Below are 24,106 nucleotides of genomic sequence, written 5' to 3' on the forward strand. Positions count from 1 at the left end.
GAGCATAGAAGTGATTTAGCTCGTCTGGTAGGCTCGTGTCACTGGGCAGCTCGCGGCTGTGCTTCCCATTGTAGTATGTAATAGTTTGCAGGCCCTGCCACATAAGACGAGCGTCAGAGCCGGTGTAGTACGATTCAATCTTAGTCCTGTATTGGCGCTTTGCCTGTTTGATGGTTCGTCGGAGGGCATAGCATGTTTCTTATAAGCTTCTGGGTTAGAGTCCCGCACCTTTAAAGCGGTGGCTTTACCCTTTAGCTCAGTGTGAGCGTTACCTGTAATCCATGGCTTCTGGTAAGATATGTACGTACTGTCACTGTGGGGACGACGTCCTCGATGCACTTATTGATGAAGCCAGTGACTAATGTGGTGTACTCCTCAATGCCATCGGAAGAATCCCGGAACATATTCCAGTCTGTGCTAGCAAAACAGTCCTGTAGTTTAGCATCTGCTTCATCTGACCACTTTTTTTTTTTTTATAGACCGAGTCATTGGTGCTTCCTGCTTTAATTTTTGCTTGTAAGCAGGAATCAAGAGGATAGAATTGTAGTCAGATTTGCCAAATGGAGGGCGAGGGAGAGCTTTGTATGCGTCTCTGTGTGTGGAGTACAAGTGATCTAGAATGGTTTTCCCTCTGGTTGCGCATTTAACATGCCTATAGAAATTTTGATAAAACTGATTTAGGTTTCCCTGCATTAAAGTCCTGGCCGCTAGGAGCGTCGCCTCTGGGTGAGCGGTTTCCTGTTTGCTTATTTCCTTATACAGCTGACTGTGGTCTTAGTGCAGGAATCTGTCTGTGGTGGTAAATAAACAGCCACGACAAATATAGATAAACTCTCTTGGCAAATAGTGTGGTCTACAGCTGATCATGAGATACTCTACTTCAGGTGAGCAAAATCTAGAGACTTCCTTAGATTTTGTGCACCAGCTGTTTACAAATATGCACGATCTAACCCCCCCCCCCCCCCCCCCCCCCTTACTGGAGTGTGCTGTTCTATCTAGCCAGTGCAGTGTATATCCATGTTGGCAAGTAATACTGACGGTAAAGGCAGATTTCCCACTCGCCTTCGGCATATCCTTACGAGGCACCCCGCTCTGTCCTCTGTACCTGCGTCTCTTTCTCCTGCCAATGACAGGGATTTTGGCCTTGTCGGGTGTCTGAAGTTCATCCTGTGCGTCCTGCTTGTTGAAGTAAAAATCTTTGTCTAATCCGAGGTGAGTGATCGCTGTCCTGATATTCTGAAGCTCTTTTTTTGCCGTAAGATACAGTGGCAGAAACATTATGTACAAAATAAGTTACAAATAACACGAGAAAAAAAACACACAATAGCACAATTGGTTAGGCGCCCGTAAAACTGCTGCCATTTCTTCCGGCGCCATTTTATCATTGCCTTCTCTTCCCTAACAGTTGAAACTCAACTCAAACATTGAAAAACAACCTAGCTTGTGAACAAAACAAGGTAAATATCCAAGAATAACAAGGACAGAGTCTCACTTCAGTAGACTTTAGTTTCAAGTAAATTAGACCTGGTAGATTATATATATCTTTTTTTATCTACCTGCTGGACCAAAAAGTTAATTTTAGGCCCTGGTCTGAACATATGGGTTTCATGTTACCCCAGAGTGTGTGTGTGTGTGTGTGTGTGTGTGTGTGTGTTTGCTTCTGGAATGTGTATGTCAAAGGGCCATGTGGAACCAGTGTGTTTGGGAGCCCAGCTAAGTGGCGATAACCAGGCTTTCCAGTCGTGGCCTCGTTTTGATAGAAAGATTGTGAGGTTGGCGTGGAGCCACTGCATACTGGCAGAGCAGGGGGGCAGATTTCAGCCCAACTGAGAGGGCAGCAGTGTTTATGACCGCATATCAGCCTAGCGGCTAAGCTAGGGAGAATGAGGGTGTTAAATTGTGATGGTGTTATTACTACCATTCGTGGTCGCAGTGTGTGTGACGAGGGGAATAGGAAAATTAACAAAGGCTGAGCCTCTTCCCAGCGCTGCCGTTCTCAGAGTTAAAGATTGGGTTCCGCTCAACACTATGAAGGCACCACGCGGGTGAGTGTGTGTGTGTGTGGGTTAATGAGTGTGTGTCCTCTGGAAGTAAACAGTGTGTGCGGAAGACAGGGTTTATGGTTTATTATGTCTGTTGGCTTGGCTGTATAGGGAGGAGTAACTGTAAACTCTCTGTGTGTGTGTGTGTGTGTGTGTGTGTGTGTGTGTGTGTGTAGAGTTGGGCTGTATCCAGTTTTCTACCTTCTTACTGTGCCTGTGCCATCCCAGGATATACATTATTACCGGTAGTAATAATGGAGGATATGCGGTCACAAGGATATGCGGTCACAAGGGCCCCTTTTTCCACAAATGTAAACAAGGGCCCCTTTTTCCACAAATGTAAATAAAGCCCCAAAAATGTTATTTACCAGAATGCTAACATGTACTAAGGAATCCCCATAGGGGATGCTAGGTAAACGCTAACGAGCGCATGCAAACATTTTTTACTAGGACAACTCATAAAGTAATGCAAGTATCTCAAAACACAGTTTGCAGCACACACAAAACAAATATTAGACCGCAGGGATCTTCATCCAGGAGGCGATTGTCTCTGTTGCTGTCACCAAGAAGCTTGATCTTGCAAGCTAACGTTAGCCATTTAGCAAAACCCAGCTGGAGTGAGTTAATTTGGCGCATCTTAGATAGTTAACTTAATAGTTATACAATATATCAGTTTTGAATTTCATACAAGTGTAACTTGTTCACCTCACTTAAGTTGCGCTGCAGGAGTAACTCACCTCAAGAAGCTCCCATTTTGCTTGTTGTGCATCTTTGTAAACAAACACACTTGACTGGCTTAAACAGCTGTTTTGGGAAACTAGTACCGGTAAGCTTCATAATGAAAAATGATCTAACAGGCGAACTGATGAACACGATCTGCTTTGTCTATTTCCTAGTGCACAGGTTGACTGCAGGTATTTATTTCAAATGTACAAATATTCAGATTTATATATATTTTTAAATGTATTGGAAAATCCATACAGAGGATTTTTCTAAATTCCCAGGATATGGTAAATAAGGTATACCACCCAATCCTAGCATGTGTGTGTTTTGTTTCTCTTTTCCTCCTTTCCTCCTTTCATTCTTAGGCATGTCCCTCTGTGGAGAATGGGAATTTTCCGTTGTGGACCACACAAACGCATACTCACTCAGGAATTGTATTTTCTTCAGTAGTAGTAGGGTGTGTGTGGACACATTATACTATACTTGTTAGTACCAAAAGTCCTCACAAGAATAGTAAACCAACTACAATTGTGAGGACATTTTGCCGGGCCTCACTACTTTAGGGTTAGTGGTTAGGTTTAGGGTTAGGGAAAATAGGATTTTGAATGGGCATAAATTGTTGGTCCCTAAAATGTGTGTGTGCGTAAAAATATTATGTCTATGGTGTATGTAAGCACCTGAGCTGAGACTGGGCATCTACCACCACACTATCAGATTAGAGCAGCAATGTATGTTAAAAAAAACTATCTGAAATTACCATCACCCACTAATTAACTTGTCATTTTTGCAAATTAAAAGTGTTTGAGCTAGTCATTTATTTATCTTATACATGTAGCTATGACATAACCAATTAATATATATAGCACAACTTTGGAATTCACCCAAATTTTTGGGTGACCTGACTAAATTGAATACTTCACCAAAAGTATGTGCTTTGTCCAAGGGGGAAATGTCATGCTGAAACAGGAAAGGGCCTTACCCAAACTATTGCCACAATGTTGGAAGCACAGAATTGTCTAAAATGTCATTGTATGCAGTAGTGTTAAGACTTCCCTTCACTAGAACTAAGGGGCCTAGCCTTGATTGATGTCTACTATAGTGGCCACTATAATAGAGCAAAAATAGAATGCCTGTTTGTTTCATTCTATTTCTACTTTAAAATGTTTTTTCCCAAGTGCAATATTTAGATGTGTGTGTGTGTGTGTGTGTGTGGTCACAAGCATTCTATTATAAAGGCTGCCATGGCTAACTGCAATATTAGTGTATTGTTTTGTTTTTTTCAAGACTTGAGTGTCAATTGCAGTAAAGTCTAGGCAACAAATAACATTGGATTGCTTGCTTTACATTTTTTAGCTGTGAGTTAGGTTCACATTAAGCACTTTTTATTTTACACACACACAATTCTTTGTTGTTTAGTTAGTTAAAACCTGCATTTCCCCCTGTGCATGGTGATCTTAGGCTTGTGTGCGGCAGCTCTGCCATGGAGACCCATTTCATGAAGCCCCCGACGAACAGTTCTTGTTCTGACATTGCTTCCAGAGGCAGTTTGGAACTCGGTAGTGCGTGTTGCAACCAAGGACAGACGACTTCAGCACTCGCCGGTCCCTTTCTGTGAGCTTGTGTGGCCTACCACTTCGCAGCTGAGCCGTTGTTGCTCCACTTCACAATAATAGCACGTACAGTTGACCAGGTCAGAAATTTGACGAACTGACTTGTTGGAAAGGTGACGGTGTCCTGTTGAAAGTCACTGAGCTCTTCAGTAAGGCCATTCTACTGCCAATGTTTGTCTATGGCTGTGTGCTCGATTTTATACACCTGTCAGCAACGGGTGTGGCTGAAAATAGAGGAGTCCACTAATTTGAAAGGGTGTCCACATACTTTTGTGTATAGATAGATCTATAACTCACATGTATACACTGTCATTCACATGGAAAGCATGTCTAAGAAGCAGTATGTGCGCGATTCTTTATGCTTTCCGTGTTTATTTTCTTTTGCGTTGTTCACTTTCGAATTTGTACACTAGCTTCTGAAAATACAATATTTTTGGTTACTGAAAGAGTTTGAGGGGTGTCATTGTACCATCAGAGAATCATTGTACCATCCAAATCGCTGGGAAATCTCTTTTGTCTGGCGCAGCGGTCTAAGGCACTGCATCGCTGTGCTAGATGCGTCACCACAGACCCAGGTTCAATCCCAGGCTGTATCACAACTGGCCGTGATTGGGAGCCCCATAGGGCGGTGCACAATTGGCTCAGCGTCGTCCGGGTTAGGGGAGGGTTTGGCCGGGGTAGGCAGTCATTGTAAATAAGAATTTGTTCTTAACTGACTTGCCTAGTTTAAATCAGGCCCTGATTTAGAGGGGAACAATGAAAAAATGCAGTGGATCTAGCTTCGAGGTCCAGAATTGTATTTATTTATTATTTAAACTTTATTTGACCTGGGACACCAGGTGGGTGCAATTATTCATCAGGTAGAACAGAAAACCAGCAGGCTCCGGACCTCGTAGGATTAGAAACAAATACCCCTGCTCTACCCTTTTGTATTGTTACATAAACTGAAATTAGGTGAACTAATCGAATTTTAGCAACCAGGCAATGGTGTTGCACCTTTAAAATCGAGTGGTTTTGACCATTTTGGAGATTTTTACAGCGTGAGCTTCTCTTCTCATCCCACTTCAACACGCAGTGCTATTATGAAATTATCAACTTTACCCTACCCTTTATAACAATCACTATATATACTGATTGTTTAAAGCAAAACTACCAAAACTATTGCTGATGGTGATCTTGAACAATAACATCTAATGTAAGCCCCGATCAGCAGGTATAGCCAGATGAGAGTTGTCTCCGGTAGCTTCATTTTATTCAGGTAAAACACAATTTTTCAACAGTGCATTTGTTAACAATAACCTAGGAAATTACATTGATTGTCACTGTACTAATAAAGACTAATATTGCTCAAGCCATTTTACAGGCATTCGAATGCTGAAGGTGCCGCACTGATGTGCAAGATCAGGAATAGGCCTACCTCAGTGACATTACGCAACTAACAAATGTATATGATCATGGTGGCCTGTTCTCGTCAATTCACCCTACCTATTGTCATTATGTGGCAGGCTGGAAGCCTTATCAAAGATTTCTGCTGGCTATGAGAAATTGTCCAGTACTCTCTCAGCCCAATAGTCACGTACAGTCCTGTGGTCAATCTATCACTTTATCACATCCCCTAATCCGTCTCTCTCTCTCGTTGCAGGATATCCATGAGCTCCGATTTCCAGCACTACAGTTTCAGGATGCCTAATATCGGGTTTCAGAACCTTCCTCTCAACATCTACATTGTGGTGTTTGGGACCGCCATCTTTGTCTTCATCCTCAGCCTTCTCTTCTGTTGCTACTTGATAAGGTATGATCCACACTGCTACGTCCTAGTTGACATAGGCTAGTTTCTATAGTCTCCTTTAAAAATCTTGATTTGTGTTTAGGTTTCCTTGCACCGGTGCCAGACGGTGTAGATTCTGTGTTATGACATTTGTTTGTGACCCCATATTTGACATCAACAGAGCCTCACTCCAATGTTTACGGTGGCCATTTTTTTATGTTAGCACACTTAAGTGCAATAAACCACAGATTCTTAAAAGCTGATTGACGTAGGCTAAATCCATTTCTTCGAGAATGACTTGCCATATCCAATTATGAGTCAGCGGTGTTTTTAATCTCAACCTGTGGTCAAAAAAATTACTTTGTTTTTCCCATATGAGATGCAGCATTTTCACTGTAACCTCATTGGTTATTGATATAGCCACACCAATGGATTAGATGTTAAATACATCCAGACTGCGAGTTAATTCAGTCATACACATTTCTAAAAAGGTCTTGCTCGGGTGTCATTACTCTGCCAGTACTTTGGCACCGGTCTTAGGTTGGATGCCATTCGAGCGTCGTACTCAAGCCCCCCCACCCCCTATTTCGCCTCCCAGGATGGTATGTCCCACCATGTGATGGTCTGCTCTGTTTACAACAACACTGTACGTCTCAAATGGCACCCTATTCCCTACATAGTGCAATACTTTTGTCCAGGCTGCCTATGAACACGGCTTTCTCCCAATCACAAGTAGCCTAGCCGTGCTGTTTTACAAGACCTCAGTGTACTAGAGGGACTATTTGTGTTCTTCAGTCCAAGCAGTGCACGTTTCTCTCTCTGCTGTAGTTTGTAGAACTAGGGGGGACAACATATTTCCCCAATGAAAGAGGGTGATGTTTTTAATACAGCTTTAAGCCAATATGACGTGAGAACAGAGGGATAAACAGCATAAGAGAGGAACTCAGACAGATGGTACAGCTTGGGAGAGAAGGACACTTCTTTCATCCCTCTCTCCACCTTGTCAGTGACAACGTGTCCCAAATGGCACCCTATTCCCTATATAGTACACTACTTTTGACCAAAGCCCTATCTGCACTAGTCAAAAATAGCACACCATATAGGGGATTGGGAGTCATTTGGGACGCAGTACAGGCTTTTCATCATTCACACTAGTTGACTTTGAAGACCTGAGCTGCTTTGCGCACAGGTAGAAACACAGAGGGTTAGCCAAAACATGCAACATTTAGGCTACTTTAACACGAGCAAAGGTGCTCATGATATAGGAGTTGCTAAACTGTGTTGCCAGCCTGCTATCATCAGATGTGATGATGAGACTAGAATTTGTGCATTTTCAGGCTCCCAGCATGCAACACACAGCGGGGGTACCAAGCAATCTGGTAGTCCATCAGCTGCATATAAAAAAAATACTTGTGTCCACAGCAAATAAGGCTGGAATTGTCTGAAGTGTAAGCTCTGTTACCTAATGTGTTCAGGCTACAGGGTTTTGAACTCAAACTATGACCTAGCCTAACCTTTGCGGCTCCAAACAAAGCTACCAAGGCTTTACAACCAACCAACGAGATGTAATGCACTAATGAACTGCAGCAGTGTTTTCAAAGTAGTTGAGAGCACAGATGGACAGAAAAGCGCCAGGTCTGTCTTACTCTTAATGAAATGGCTTAAGTAACTGAAGCGAGTCCAATTATTAGCCAAAAGTAAATGTATGTTATCCAAGACAAGTCAATCATATTTGCTGTCATTAGGCCTAAAAAACTCCTTTCTTGGTGGTCTGGATTTAATGAAACATTGGCATATTGGGTCTAAATTCAATTTGGGTTGTTTTAATTTCCTTTTGTTGTGTTTTATCATGTTCTTCTCAAATTAACCGTTTTTCATAAAGGCTTATAAAAAAAGATTCAACAGCACAGTTTGGAGAAGGTATCGCTGACTTGATCATCTGAACTGGGGAAAAAAATCCCACCAGTAAAATAATATCCAGACTTGTTCTCCCCTGCTGAAACATTTTATAGAAACATCTATTAAAAGCTGCTTAGCTGCATAATCACTACCACTACAACTCCCAACCTTGAAGAGGCTTGTGTCGTGCCCCTCATGTTAAGTCCTTAGGCATCCTCTCTTCTCTTAGCTGGAAATGCAAGGGCATCTGTGTAGATGTTGGTATAAATCCAGCACAGTTTATGCATGCTTCCATTGGCATCCTATTCGCTATATAGTGCACTACTTTTGACCAGGGTCGATAGGGCTCTTAGCTCTGAGTGGTTAACCAGCGCTCAACATGGCTGAACCTTGGACAACGAAATGAGTATTATCTCCTTAAAGAATGGCCCCTTCAATACGTTTGAAGTCCTAGACCTGGCTCTATTATATTGCTTTGCGGAGATCTTATTGGCCCGCCACTCTAGCCCCCTCTGGTCCAATCACGATAGTCCTGAGCACTGTTGCCATGGTGGACAACCATGGCAGTGGCCAATGACGTTGGAACTCTGTAGCATTTCTTACCTAAAGTAGCGAGAAGCAGCATGTCTCAACCCAAATTCACCCTGCCCTTTACCTAACCCGGCGGGGCGAGATGGTAAGTGTGTTTCTGCTTTTGTTTTGCCCCTCCCTCCTCAAGACAAACTATGAAATTGATGCAGTGTCACGATACAATTCTGGGAGGAAAAAGAAAAGGGGGAAAAAAGGTGGTCGGATTACCAAGTAATTTATTGAAAAACGTTGTCCCAAATGGCACCCTATTCCCTATAGTGCACTACATTTGAGCAAGCAGAGCCCTATGGGCCCTAGTCAAAAGTAATGCTCTGTGTAGGGAATAGGGTGCCATTTGGAACAGTTTTTACTCTGAAAGGCTTCTAAAGATGCAGTCTCCCTTTCTAACACGTGGCCCTCATGGTTCCCTAAACAACCCACACACACACCACAAAACCACAAGGCCTCACTGGATAGGCTACACTTCCCATGTATATTAACACAGAATCAGTTTGATTTTCCTTGACCCAGTTTCATTGCCTTTAGAGACCGATGGACGAAACACTGAGCCCTGTCTTAACTTTAGCCCCCTTCACACCACACCTAGGCTCCAGTGTGGCGTTTCCCCTAGATACAGATCTGGGATCAGCTTCCCCCAATCCTAACCTTAACCATTAGTGGGGGAAATGCAAAACTACCCATAGATGCTCTTCTTGGGTCAACTTGACCCTACTCCTCACAGCCAGTCAACAGATGATCCTCTAAAAGCTGGACAAATACGGGAAAGGAGAGGGGAACGAGGCCAGTCGGGCTCTGGAGAGGATGTGTGAATGCTCGCTTTCCCGGTGTGGCCCAAGCAAACACGGCCCGGACAGCTTGACGTGAGGCTGAACGTCACAGGTAGACTCGACTCCCTCCTCTCGGTCAGTCCCGAAGTCCACACACATACGTGAAATAAGCCTGTGGCTGGCGAACACACCATACATATACACACACATACACGTTGAGGAGTGTTTGTTGCCCAGTTCTGTTTTAGAAGTCAGTGACATTATTTTAGTGTAGGAGTCCATGGAAAGATCACATCCCTAAGCACCACGTGGCCCTTCTGTGGTCTCCTGTACTAAATGTTACTGAAACTTGAATCTATCCCCCTCACTACCATGCTAACAGTGCCACTCGTCAAATCAGCCCCTGCCCCTCACCTTTGAAAATCCCCTGACCCCTCACCTTTGACCCCTTGCCCAATGGGAGTCTCTGCACCTTTACCGCTGCTCTCTTTCAGAAGGTGTCAGTCTCTCTCCTAGAACTGTGCTGCTGTGTGTTACAGATCCCTCAGCCTCTCGTTCTGCTCCGAGAGGTTAAGGTTACTAGTAACGGAGGTAAATCTTCAACACATATGTCTCTCAATCGCTTTCTCTTTTTCTCCCTTTTTTTTAATACACTGAGTGTACAAAATATTAGGAACACGTTTCTAATATTGAGTTGCACCCCCTTTTGCCCTCAGAACAGCCTCAATTCGTTGGGGCATGGACTACAAGGTGTCAAGCGTTCCACAGGGATGCTGGCCCTTGTTGACTCCAATGCTTCCTTAAGTTGTGTCAAGTTGGCTGGATGTCCTTTGGGCAGTGGACCATTCTTGATAGACACGGGAAACTGTTGAGCGTGAAAAACCAAGCAGTCGTGCAGTTCTTGACACACTCATCCCGATGCGCCTGGCACCTACTACCATACGCTGTTCAAACGCACTTAAATCTTTTGTTTTGCCCATTCACCTTTGAATGGCACACACACAATCCATGTCTCAATTGTCTCAAGGCTTAAAAGTCCTTCTTTAACCTGTCTTCTCCCCTTCATCTACACTGATTTTGAAGTGGATTTAACAGGTGACATCCGTAAGGGATAATAGCTTTAACCTGGATTCAGTCTGTCATGGAAAGAGCAGGTGTTCCTAATGTTTTGTGAACTTTGTGTATATCTATCCCTCCTACTACTGTCTTTCGATTCTGTTTTTCATTCAACATGTTTTATTTTTTGCCTTTTTAATTTGTGCTGAAGTCAGTGGTTGGTGTATGACAATACAAACCGACCACTGGCGATATCTATGATCGTCCTTTTAACTTCAGGTGATGGGAAAATGTCTGAACAGAGTTACCAAAATAGTTATTTGTTTATAAATGTCTGTTAATATCCAAGCTAGCTTAATGTTGATGCTAGAGTTCGACCGATTTAGATTTTTCAACACCGATACCGATTATTGGAGGACCAAAAAAAGCCGATACCGATTAATCCGCCGATTTAAAACTTCTTCTTTTTTTATATATATATATTTTTTTACAATTATTTATTTGTAATAATGACAATTACAACAATACTGAATGAACACTTATTTTAACTTAATATAATACGTCAATAAAATCAATTTAGCCTCAAATAAATAATGAAACATGTTCAATTTGGTTTAAAAGAAAGTAAAAGTGCAATATGTGCCATGTAAGAAAGCTAACGTTTAAGTTCCTTGCTCAGAACATGAGAACATATGAAAGCTGGTGGTTCCTTTTAACATGAGTCTTCAATATTCCCAGGTAAGAAGTTTTAGGTTGTAGTTATTATAGGAATTATAGGACTATTTCTCTCTATACCATTTGTATTTCATATACCTTTGACTATTGGATGTTCTTATAGGCACTTTAGTATTGCCAGTGTAACAACCATGTGTAGTTAACTAGTGATCATGATTGATTGATAGTTTTTTTTATAAGATAAGTTTAATGCTAGCTAGCAACTTACCTTGGCTTCTTACTGCATTCGCGTAACAGGCAGGCTCCTCGTGGAGTGGCGTAACAGGCAGGCTCCTCGTGGAGTCCAAAAATACCGATTTCCGATTGTTATGAAAACTTGAAATCGGTCCTAATTAATCGGCCATTCTGATTAATCAGTCGACCTCTAGTTAATGCACTACGTGTATTAACTGTTCATAGTAAAAATGTTCACAGGGTGGTATATACTCACCGTTTTCATAATATTTGTGGATCTATTTGAATTTTGTGCTTTCTCATGGCTGACTTTCTTCAAGCTATAGTTAGTTAGGTGTAATTTTCCAATCACAACACTTTTCAAAGGGTTATTTATCTTAAGAATATGGACTTCCCTATGCTTGGCTGCCTCTCTCTTGAGTTGACCTTAATACTCCTCTCCCATTTGTTAACATTGTCATGCCCTCTTAAAGGGCCTTAGCTTCCCCACTAAAGATGAAGGTTAATGTGCCCAGTCGTTTCCTTTCCTTGTAATCTATCCCCTTGAACACTGATCTAAGGACTTTAAAGGTGAAAGGACTGGATAGTGTTCTGATATTTTACTATCACCCATCATTGCTTGTGAAGGTCAAGGGAAGAAAATCAAGAAAGGAAGTTTAGTTTTAATGGGATGTACTGTAGTAAAGTAAAGCTCCCATTTCTCCAACGCAAATGATTAATCTGTCTCTCCTTCTAGCCTAGTCAGCGGTAACGAATGCCACTACGGTAAAGTCAAGACAGGAGCTCTGGTTAGATAGGCACTCTCACGTGAAAAGCATCCCTGCTGCATTCACACGAATGATGGTGATAAAACCATGTGTCCTGCTGGCAGAAACCGTATGTGGGGGTGCTGAAGAGTTGCTAATGTAACAGGGATGATTGGTTTAAAGGGGGATGTATCCTATAACCACCTCAAGCTGTCAGTTGCGGTACCTTTTTTTTTTAACGCTTGAGAGAGAAAACATTAGACTCTCGACCTGGTGGACATTTTGCCTAAGCAGTCCAGTTCGGACTAGACCATTTGCCATTCAGTACGGGGGGGGCCCACATTTACATTGAGTCGTGTCAAGGTGTGGAATTCCCAACCTAGTTGTGGCAGTGGAGCTGCACGACTGCTGACCTGTGCTCCGTCAAAGTCGTCATAAGGTCGTCCGGGTGACGTTTGAGTGAGATTGAGTTTGGTACTGATAGCTGGGTGGGAAGTAGGTTATGTTTTGGTTTGGTCTGGGTTAGTGGGGGAGGTGTATAACAGTGTCATTAGGGTCAGAAGCCGCCAAGCCATTGGGGTTAAATGTCACCGTTCACAGCTGTGAGATGGGTGTGAGATCACATAGTGTTCGTCCCAAATGACACCCTATTCCCTATATAGTGCACTACTTTAGACAAGAGCACATAGGGATTTGGGATACCGCCATTGTGAAATCAAATGGGTCTGTGGGCAGAAAGGGTGCCCTACCTGACCTCGGGTCATTCCATTTCAAAGACCATAAAAGATAGCAGGTCCAATCCTTTTCAAAAGCCATTTTGAAATGCCAAGTGGATCCACTTCTGATGACAGACAGTATTTCCTGTGTGTGTATATAAAGAGTTCATAGGGAAAGGCCTGGATTCAATTCAGTGGTTATTACAATGACCGTAGCTTTTATCTTCCATCAACTCATCTGGATTGATTTATGACTTCAAAACTAAAGATTTAAAAAAAAATGTGAAGGTTAAGATTGAATCCAGGCTACCGTAGTCAAGATCTTGTACAGGGGTGAGTTTCCTGAAAGTTTCGTAGCACTAAAATCATTTTAAATCCAATGTAGACCAGGCTAGTTCAAAACTGCAGCACTGCCATCAATGTCTGTTTCTACAGCGTCTAAACAGTTGAATTTGACTTGCTTTTATTTCCGTGCTGGAGATTTGAATGGACATTGTTAAATCAGCCATGTTTTTCTGCCCTGAATGCTCTCTATACAGTTGCTCACTTCCTGTTTCAGGGTCTATTGACTTGCCACTGTATCTGAATGTACTGTGAGTGCAACTGGTGAGTTGTAGCGGCTTCTTTACTAATTGAAGAGATGCTGTGTTTCTCTGCGTTGTCCCTGCAGGTTAAGGCACCAGGCGCACAAGGAGCTGTATGCATACAAACAAGTAAGAGGCCCGTCGTCTACGCACGCGCACACACACACACACACACACACACACAAATACTATGAACATGGTTTATTTTTCTCACAGTATGTCACTGTAGCCTACAAATCCTCTGTTGCTGAACATACACATTATATAGTACACACCCTTAATATACATACTGTAGAAGGCATCAGAGTAAAAACAGAAGGATTGTGGTTTATTTTGGGCTAGTTTCAATGGAAGTGGGGGACTCGCCCTTAATCGAATGTACGGCCAGTTTTAGCCAGCCAGCCTGCTGAAAAAGTAACTTCCGGTCGTAGCTGTACTCCTTCCTGTCAGAAGACATTTCCAGATGCTGTGCGTGAAATAGCAGCAGGAAGCATTTATTTTGTTGATACGTCTTTAATCCCTTTAAGTGAGTGGTGAGGGTGAGGGGCTGAGCCACACAGGACCATAACTGCCTGGAACTGAACTGAACTCTACTGTCCATTCATACATCACCATTCTTCTTATACTAAAAAAAACAACTAGTATTGGATTCACTTCTGGATGTTTCCTTTGAGGAAAAGTGTGTTTTATGTTGTCTGTTCTAATTGCCTTTTTTTTTTTTCTCTCAGGTTATACAGAAGGAAAAGGTCAAAGAGCTAAATTTGCATGAGGTAAGCGCTTAACCTTTTTCTTGTTCCATTGTCTTGACTTCTATTGATACTGTATCTCATGGTTACATGGGCTTTGAGTTGATATTGTTTAGCATTGCACCAGGTGTTAACTTTTTTTTATTGGACCGGACATGGACATTCTGTAATACGACTGACAAGCTTAGCACACTCTGTGCTGTACTTCCCTAATGTAACATTAGTAACTGTTTGGTCGTTGTACTGAACTGTACCTCCCCCAAAAGCAACCTTTCAGACAGCAAACGCCACGTATTTGTTTAACCATTATTTAGAAAATGATTGCAGTATGTTAGGGTTTGCGTTAGGCTCTGCTCCTTCGAGGAATCTCACTGCCAGAGCGTGCATCATGTTAAAGCTGTAATATGTCACTTTTTGGGCGACCCTTACCCAATTCACATAGAAATATGAGTTCTAGATCTGTCACTCATTTAAAGCAAGTCTAAGACGCAGTAGATATGTTCTATGTGTGCTATTTATATGTTTAAGTTTTGTTTTTGTGTCTTTTTTGGTTTTGTACACCAGCTGAAAATACAACATTTTTGGTTATGGAAAATCTATTTCAGTGGTTTAGATGGTACAATGATTCTCTACACTATACTTGCTTGTTTTGTCAAATAAACTGAAATTAGGCAAACTATTCACATTTTTGCAACCAGGAAATGGCGGAGTGATTTTTGCATAGTGCACCTTTTTAAGATCATAATAATTACAGGCAGTGAGCAAGGTACTCTGTACCAATCCCACCACAGGACAGAACCAAACAGGTGGAGGCTGGGGTGGTGGCTGGGTACAAGAAAATACAACCGCATACTATCGCGTAACCAACAGCAGTAGAGAATGTGAGTAAAACTGATGATCAGCTTAAATATACCACCATATTAAGGTAGAAAGTGTTTGTAGAATATGATTGGTGCGACGTCAGCTAATGCATATACTCTGGTTTCCTGTCTGAACAGGCTGAGCTTCATAAACTGTAAAGTCGCCGTTGGTCTGGCATTTACATTGATTGTTTTGTTGTTTACTGCTGTGTTACCGTATATGGGTCCCATGACATACATTTAGGCTACTTATTGATTTAGAAACGTGTGATCTTGATGACGCAGGTTTATCATTGTCGTCTGAAGCAAACTGGTTGTTCAATAGCCACAAGATCCCTTAGGTTTCTCTTGAAAAATAGATTTGTATCTCAACTAGACTAACCTGCTAAAATTAAAATGTTGTTTAAATAGCGAGGGAACCCCTTTATGCAAAGTGGACCTGTCGAGACACATTTAGTTGAGCTGTCAGCAGACTGTTGTTGTATCTCTCTCATGTTCAGGGTATCCATGTCAGAAAAGGCACATTGTGTGTGTGTGCGCCTGTGTTTTTGAGTGTGCATGTGCCCTGTCCTCTCATTATGCATGTCTGTCTCTGGAGCTTGTTACAGTCCATCTGTTGCGTCGGACAATGTGTTAGTCATGTTAGCCCAGCTGTACAGCTAGCAGCGTTAGCCCCTTTTCCACAGATCTCCTTCACAGCCTCAGCCCTGGCCCCTGATAAACTATGCCCAAGTGGCCCTACTAGCCTCTCGCGAGCCCCCGCTACTTCCTTTAGCACGTCAATGCTAATGACAAAACTAGCGCTGGCACCCGCGTGTAAGGAGCGAAAGCGCTACGTTGCTAACGCTAACCAAACGGCTCACCGGCAGGGCAGGAATTTCCCACAGTGCAGAGGTCTAGTTATGTAGCCATTATTGAGTCATTCTATGTCATTAGAAGTGGGAGAGCGCTACAGTATGTGACGTGTGTGTGCCTGTTTGTGAACGTGTGTGCGTGATTGTAGGACAGCCAAGTTGTTATGTATTGCTGAAAAACACTCACCAACGCTGGCTGGGGGGAATGACCCATTTTATTGGAAGGGCTCTGTCCAAAGGAAAATGTTTTTGGAAAAAGTGTATAGATTGCGCCTCTTGCAGCTGTATACATCTAACCTTCATTTGACACGGAGCATGGCTACAACAGCTGTGAATAATACGTGCTGACAAAGTAAAAAAATCTGTCGTTCTGACCCTGAACAAGGCAGTTAACCCACTGTTCGTAGGCCGTCGTTGAAAATAAGAATTTGTTCTTAACTGCCTTGCCTAGTTAAATAAAGGTAACATCAATTTCAATGTTTTTATTGTATCCAGCTGAACATAACCCTTCTAAATACACATAGGTCTACAACCTCACACACACACACACCGGTACATCACTTCGTGCCCTTGTCTGTGTATGATGGACAGGGGTTGTATTGTGTGAGGAAGCGCAGCAGTTCAATGTTGTGGCAGTTCAGTAGTAGTGTCCTTGATAGTACTCAGCCAATCTATTACAGATCGCGTTGCTGTGCCGTTGCACTGTACAGCCGCAGCTATGTAACATTCAAAGAACATTGGGGGAACACTCTAAACCAATCTCTAACGTTCAAAGAACAATAGGGGAACATTCTAAACCAATCTCTAACGTTCAAAGAACATTAAGGGGAGCTTTCTAGGCCTGAACCTTGTGACAAAGTAGCATATTCAAAATGTAGGACTACTGTATGTGGCTGATGAGTGTTGAAATGAGCAAGCTTTGACTTGACTTGGGCTTCAACACGCTCTCAGCTCTGTTTGACCTGCCGTATTTTACTTGCGATCCTTCCCAAAGCAAACAGAGGCCTACTTTTGAATTAGTCAGCCGATTATCGTTTTGATAAGATAAGCCTAACTCTGGCGCTGCATCAAGAATGACACCCTATTCCCTACATAGCATAGTGCACTACTTTTGTTCTGAGCCTTTTGAGGACACGGTCAAGGTCTATGTTCACAGCACTACTGATGATATCAGGAGCATGAATGAAATACCATTACAATGTCATGGTTTGGTAGGCGCAGCAATACTCCCTGTTTGCCAATAATTGCCTATAGATTAAGGTAGGCTTTTTCAGTTTGAACACGCGTGCACACACACACTGCTTTTTACGAGCACGTAATGGACTGTGGCCCTCAACAGTAGTTTTGAATGGGCCCCTGGGGGTGAATCACTGTCCCCATTAACTCAAAAGCTCTTTGTCCCTGGTTTTATTTCATTACAGAAATATGTCCGCTTCATATCTGCCATTGGACAGATATAGCCTAACCGATAGCTTAACTTTTGTCTCGTTTCCTTGCCATGCTGCTTTCTCTTCAGGATAGAGTGGAGGAGGCAACTGGTCATCTGGAATGAAACACAGTCCCTCAACTCTAGTTCAGTGCAGTTGTAGAGGGGAGAAGGGAAACTTCTCAGGAATGAGATGCAGCCCATCTCACCTCAGTGCAGTTAGCCTAGTGGTTAGAGCGTTGGGCCAGTAACCGAAAGGTTGCTAGATCGAATCCCCGAGCTGACAAGGTAAAAATCTATTATTCTGCCCCTGAACAAGACAGCTAACCCACTGTTCCAAGGCCATCATTGTAAATAATAATTTATTCTTAACTGACTTGCCCAGTTAAAGGTTAAATAAAAAAATTAATAGTTGTACTCAGAGTGGAAAAACTCCTGTGTCTCTGGTGACCCCATTTCCTGCCCAAGGCAGAGCTGCTTACCCTCCAACCCATAGCCTGCCTGGGGGCACACACTGACCAGTACACATTCTGACACACACACCTCACGTACCATCCCCACTTAACAAACTGCTCATTATGCCAAAGGGTTTAAACAGGGTTTCTTTTTATTTTTTACCTTTATTTAACTAGGAAAGTCAGTTAAGAACAAATTATTATTTACAATGACGACCTACCGGGGAACAGTGGGTTAACTGCCTTGTTCAGGGGCAGAACGACAGATTTTTATCTTGTCAGCTCAGGGACTTTCAGTTACTGACCCAACGCTCTAACCACTAGGCTACCTGCCTACAAATCACATTTTTAGGCTACCTACTCTTAAGTGGCTACGTGGGATTAGAACTACGCAGAACGGTACAAGGAGAACTTGATTGTTTGGTTAATAGGAATTGTATCTCACAAACTGAGACGTTGTTGCTGATCTTGGGTCAGTTTAGCATTTTCTCCACTAATGGTTAAGTATATGATTGGGGGGGAGGGGAAACTAGATCTGTACCTAGGGGAAACGTCAGACAGAACACAACCCAAGCAACCTTTAGGTGGAACGGTAATAATAGAGCCAGACTGAATAAATGAATTTGCCGTCATGAATTTTCATGAGGCCGTTGGCATTTGGAGCAGAGCGGTTGTTTTTCAATCAAACACAGGCTGTCTGGCTTTGTTTAGATGCTAGCTATGTGGATAGTGGTCTGTGTTGTTGCTCAATTTTTACGAGAGCAAGAAGGTACGTCTTATGTAAACTGGGATGTGGACCAAGAGGAGCAATTGGGGGCCAGTTGCCAGGGCCAGTATTCATAAAGCGTAGGACCAGGTCCCCTCTAATCTCTCGTGGACAGATCTACGTAAACACAATTGATACCGTAGAATCTGTCGGGACTGTACGGGATGCGTAGGATAACGAGCAGCAGTAGTTTGGATTATTTGGACAAATCACACTTTTGCAGGTGTTAGCGTCTTTTGAATTTCAGAAGGGGAGGGGACTTTCGGCCCGTGACTTGCAAAGAGAGAGGGTAGAGCTCCTCGTTCATTATCATCTGAAAGGCAAACCTGATACTAAACCAGCACTCCTACTGAGACGCTTTATCAATATGGGCTGAGTTGGAATCAAAGTAAAGAGACACGAAATGGCCTAGTAAATATTCTTTCTGTATAACTGCTGTACATCTTGTATCAAAAGCGACAACTTGTTTACAATGGGATGATTTGAGTTTATTATAGGATAGAGAGCACTCATGATGTCAAACGATCTCGCCCACCCCCCTCTCCTTGATTGGCGTGACTATCTTTTCATAAAAATGTATTCCAGGATTTGCAGTGGTTGGAGTCGTCGGGATGTTTTTTCCCATGGCGACAGAGATCAGTGGTCTCGTAAATAGTCATATGATGACCGCTATCTCCAGTGTCCCTATGTCCTGACTCTTAAATCAATCAAATGTATTTATAAAGCCTAAAGCCCTTTTTTAAATCAACAGATGTCAAAGTGCTATACAGAAACCCAGCCTGAAACCCTAAACAGCAAGCAATGCAGATTTAGAAACACGGTGGCTAGGAAAAACTCCCTAGCAAGGCAGGAACCTAGGAAGAAACCAGGCTCTGATGGGTGGCCTGTCCTCTTCTGGCTGTGCTGGGTGGAGATAGTACATGGCTATAAAGGCCAGATTGTTCTTCAAGATGTTCAAACGTTCATAGATGACCAGCAGGGTCATTCAGAGGTAGAGAGAGAGAGGTAGAGAGAGAGAGGTAGAGAGAGAGAGGTAGAGAGAGAGAGGTAGAGAGAGAGAGGTAGAGAGAGAGAGGTAGAGAGAGAGAGGTAGAGAGAGAGAGGTAGAGAGGTAGAGAGAGTGTGTGTGAGTCCTGGACAAGGTAGCACATCCCGTGATCAGGGTTCCACAGCCTCAGGCAGAGGAGTTGAAACTGGAGCAGCAGCACGACCAGGTGGACTGAGGACAGCCAGTAGTCCTGAGGCATGGTCCTAGGGCTCAGATCCTCTGTATAGAAGCAGGTTCCTTAGACTATTTTCAGTGCAGGTTGCTATTGTAACCCTGGCTACATCCAAAGAGACTGCGTTCCAGAGTTGAGCACAGCAGCACACCAATTTATTCTAGTGATTGTAAGACATGTACATGCCCTCGTACACTCTGTGAGACCTGGGTGTGTGCTGTACTGAGCTCAGGAGGAGGGAGTGCTGAGATGTGCAGTTATGGTCCATATCGCGCACACAACTGTCAGATTTAGTGCACTGCTCATCTACATGATTTAACTCTCACTTGCATAGATACCACACACACAGGAGGAGGTGGTGCTGAGACGTGCAGTTTTGGGCCGTATTTCACACACACTATCCTAGCTCATCACTCCTCTCCTCCCATTAGTGTAACAGCATAGTTAAAGAGAGGGCAATGAAAAGAACTGACACCATTGATCTAGTGAATGAGAAGGAGCCAGGGTTAGTGTTCAATGGAGCTCAACCGAGAGGATGGTGTCTTGTCTCTAACTACACCCTAGAGAGAAACCTTAGAGGGCTAAGCTGGCAGTACCTCTTTTCATCCCCAGCCCCAAGCTAGTCTGTATTGAAAAGGGGAGAGAGAGGGAGAAGTATGCCTTTTGTCCTAGAAGTGTAGCACTCCGAAGTAGGTCCTGCCCCGACGTAATACTGTAGCCAAAATGGCCGCAGACAAAAAGGCTAGGCTCATAGAGTTGGATAGAGGACACGTTTGCAAAGATGTGACCTCTATCCAACTCTATGGCCAGGATACACAGCACTAGCAGTTCTTCTGTATTGAGGGAATGTTCCACGCATTTCTGTATTATCAAATGAGGAGAGACAAACTTATTACACAAGTCAGTTATACTTAAAACTGAATCTTTATTAGTGAGAGCTTTGCAATAGCGATGGCTGGTTGACGAATCAACCTCAGATGATTCGTTGAGAGCCACAACACAAAGGCTACTGAGATCTTTTATAGCAAAGATCCACCCCCTAGTCTACATAACAAACAACAGATGTTTGGAACGGGTCACAAGGTGAGACTTTTTTAAATGAGAAAGGAGTGTCCCGTAGCCAGATAGCATTCGCTATAAATTATCGTTCAGTTTAGCCCCTAAGACGAGGCTCCAATCTCATTCCTGGTACTTCATAGACCAAAAACACCAACTCATCCAATGGCATAAATCAACTGTTAACTCCAGATACTCCCATCTCAAGTAAAACCCCTTCTTGACCACACACCTGGACAAGCTGATTGAGGGGAGTGAGCCTCTAGGTCATACACTATCCCAGGATAAGTGCAACATCAGAGATGACATACAATGGTTCCAGACACTACCCCGCACATCTGTTGTCTCAAACCTCATTTCCCCCAAGGCCAAAGGAAGGAATGACTGGCGCACAGACATTGTGGAGACAAGTAATTGGTTCCCCATTAATCACGCCATCCCTTCACATGGTTTAAGAATAGGTAAAGACACATTCACATATGAAGACAATGTTCCCTCCTGTCCTCTTCTCTTTCTGATATTCTGCATAGCACCAGGGACATGTGAAAGACAAGCCTGACTTCTCCCCTCTCTGGGCCCCAGCTGAGGGAAGAAGATACATTCTAATAACAAGTATATCATAAAAGCATATTATGCAGATAAGACATCTTAATTATCTGTTACCCAACTAATTCTGATTCTTCTGCCACAAGTTACAAGTGTGATTCTTCATGAACATTGTGGAACCACTACTGGCAGTAATGTATACACACACACACACACAATAGTGCTGATAGGTCACTGAATGGGGTGTGTGTGTGTGCACAGCAGCACTGACAAGCTAGTAGGTAGATGAGCTATATCCAGTCTGCCGGTCTCCATCCTGCCTCTATCAGCACCGTTGTCTTGTACCTTCTCCATTGTCCTCTGACACACACAAAGATCTCCCGGTCCACACAGAGACCTATTGTGACAGTGGGTTAAAATGCTTCATCACAGACCCCAACACGCATGCAAACCACACACACACACTCTTCTTCTCCCAGCCCACACAGAGTCCTATTGTGACAGTAGGGCTAATCCTTCCTCACTGCCACAAACAGACTACTCCCAGTCATTGTCAACACACACACACCAACCACTGCCTTTCAGCACGCTGCTCAATCGGACATGCTCTGCTGGTACAAACAGTGGGCGTCCCAAATGACGCCCTATTCCCTATTTAGTGCACTACTTTTGAGCAGGGTCCATGCGATTCAAATCAAATGTAGTGGACTATATAGGGAATAAGGTGCCATGAGACTCATTTCTCCGGGGGTGTCTTGTAACAGAGCCGGTTTTGGCGACTAAGGTGGGTGCTTACAGGTTGTCAGAATAAGGTCTGAGCATGTAGTAGTAGTTCTAAACAATGGTCCCTGCATCAATATTGCTAATGCTGGAGTGATTGAATCCAGCCCTCCAGATAAAGAGACTTTAAATACCCAGGCGAGTGTCCCTCTCTCTCCCTATGTGGTGTTCTCTTGTCTTACTACATAGCTAGTATTTGTACAAGCTTGGCCTAACTAGGCCATAAAACTAGCTTTTAATGGTCTTATTTAGGCCTAGCTGTCTGGGCTGGCACCTTTACGCAGGAAAGTACACACAGTACACTGCACCCATCTGGGCCAGACTGGTTTGGGCTGAGGAGACCCTTACTGGATCTAGTTTCAACTGGTTTTAATGGAGTCCCGTGTGGCTCAGTTGGTAGAGCATGGCGCTTGCAACGCCAGGGTTGTGGGTTCATTCCCCACGGGGGGACCAGGATGAATATGTATGAACTTTCCAATTTGTAAGTCGCTCTGGATAAGAGCGTCGGCTAAATGTAAAATGTAAATGTAAAAATGGCTTGTGTGAAGTTGAGAGCACAATCGACATTGTGTGTGTATCGTATGTAATTTCTGGATTTAGTTGGGCTGTGATGAATAGATCACACCCCTGTGCATGTTACGTAAGTTGCATTTCTACAACACTCCAGGTGCAGAGGCCTTTTCTGTTTGCACCCTCCAGAATGTTCCCTCTAACGTCACAGTTTAATGAAAACATTCTACTGTTTGAGGGAGAGGCTTCTTTCTCCGGCCTGAGGAGTCTTATCTCGGGGTGTGGTCGCCACTCTTTCTAGGCCTGAGAACATATTGAGGTCTGGCATGAGAAGTGGTATATCGAGGTGATGGGTTCCAGGGCCTATATTCAGAAAGCATCTAGTAGGAGTGCTGATCTAGGATCAGGTTCCCCTGTCCATGTAGTCTTATTCATTATGATCTAAAAGGCTATCTGATCCTAGATCAGCACTCTCTGAGACGCTTCATGAATATGGGCCCAGAAGTGTACAAATCGTATATGTGTCGACGCTCCCTCCTCTGGCTATTCCCAGACATGTTTTAGTTTGGGATACTGACGTCTGTCATCCTTGATGCGTTGCCATAACGGTACATACAAAACCCACTATCTCGAAGCTGTTTATGTTTGGTTTTTCTGCCCTGCTAGTGCTAACAGCCCCGTTTCTCCCTCTCTGTCTCAATCGCTCCTCTCTCTCCTTAGACTTCAGCTACAATGACTGTGGTTGTTTTGCTGCCTTGCTAACTCTGTCCCCCCCCCCGCCCCCGCCCATCTTTCTCCGTCTGTGTCAACAGATATGTGCGGTGTGCTTGGAGGAGTTCAAACAGAAAGACGAGCTGGGGATTTGCCCGTGCAAACACGCCTTTCACAGGAAGTAAGTACACCAGAGGCCTGGCTGATGCCCACACCCTGTACACAGAGCCTGTGGATGGAGCCTAGCCCAGCTAGGCCTAGGCCGTCTTCCACTCAGCCCCAGTCTCACAATAACATTAAACAGTGTGGTTGAGCACCATTTACATAACCCAATCTAATAGCCACACCCTGTACACAGAGCACCTTTCCCATCCAAACTGCGATTCTAAAGGGTCACCCAGTTGCACGATAAGTTCTGTTGATGAGCATATATGGCTAAGCGGACCCAAAATGGTGCCTCCCGCCTCCTAGCACAAAGTTACATCCACACAGTGATTCCAGCTCGCTCAGCCCAGTCTAATACATACACACACGCTGTATGCAGCCCCATTCGCACAATAACAAGTTCCGTTAATGATGAGCATGTGGTTCCAACCAGACCCAAAATGGTACACCGAGCCCTTCCCATCCAAACTGTGATTCCCACTCACTCATCCTAGTCTAATTCACACACACTGTACTCAGCCCAGTCGCACAATAACAATAATATTGGTCTGTTGTTGATAAGCATGAGGGGCAAAGTGGATCCAAAATGGTGGACGTCCT

At 43.5% G+C, this 24,106-nt stretch overlaps 1 protein-coding gene across 1 annotated transcript in view; it reads left to right on the top strand.

Moving 5' to 3' along the window:
* Positions 1-1,801: 1,801 nt before the first annotated feature.
* LOC139578952 (RING finger protein 24-like) overlaps positions 1,802-24,106 on the top strand; it is a 30,149-nt gene continuing 7,844 nt past the window's right edge. Inside the window, exons 1-5 of the mRNA XM_071407108.1 lie at positions 1,802-2,045; positions 6,018-6,167; positions 13,498-13,540; positions 14,140-14,181; positions 23,443-23,522. Of these exons, the coding sequence (XP_071263209.1) occupies positions 1,903-2,045; positions 6,018-6,167; positions 13,498-13,540; positions 14,140-14,181; positions 23,443-23,522 (458 nt within the window). The 5' untranslated portion in view covers positions 1,802-1,902. The remainder of the gene's footprint in view (positions 2,046-6,017; positions 6,168-13,497; positions 13,541-14,139; positions 14,182-23,442; positions 23,523-24,106) is intronic.

This window comes from Salvelinus alpinus, chromosome 6 (genome assembly GCF_045679555.1).
Source record: "Salvelinus alpinus chromosome 6, SLU_Salpinus.1, whole genome shotgun sequence".
NCBI lineage: Eukaryota > Metazoa > Chordata > Actinopteri > Salmoniformes > Salmonidae > Salvelinus > Salvelinus alpinus.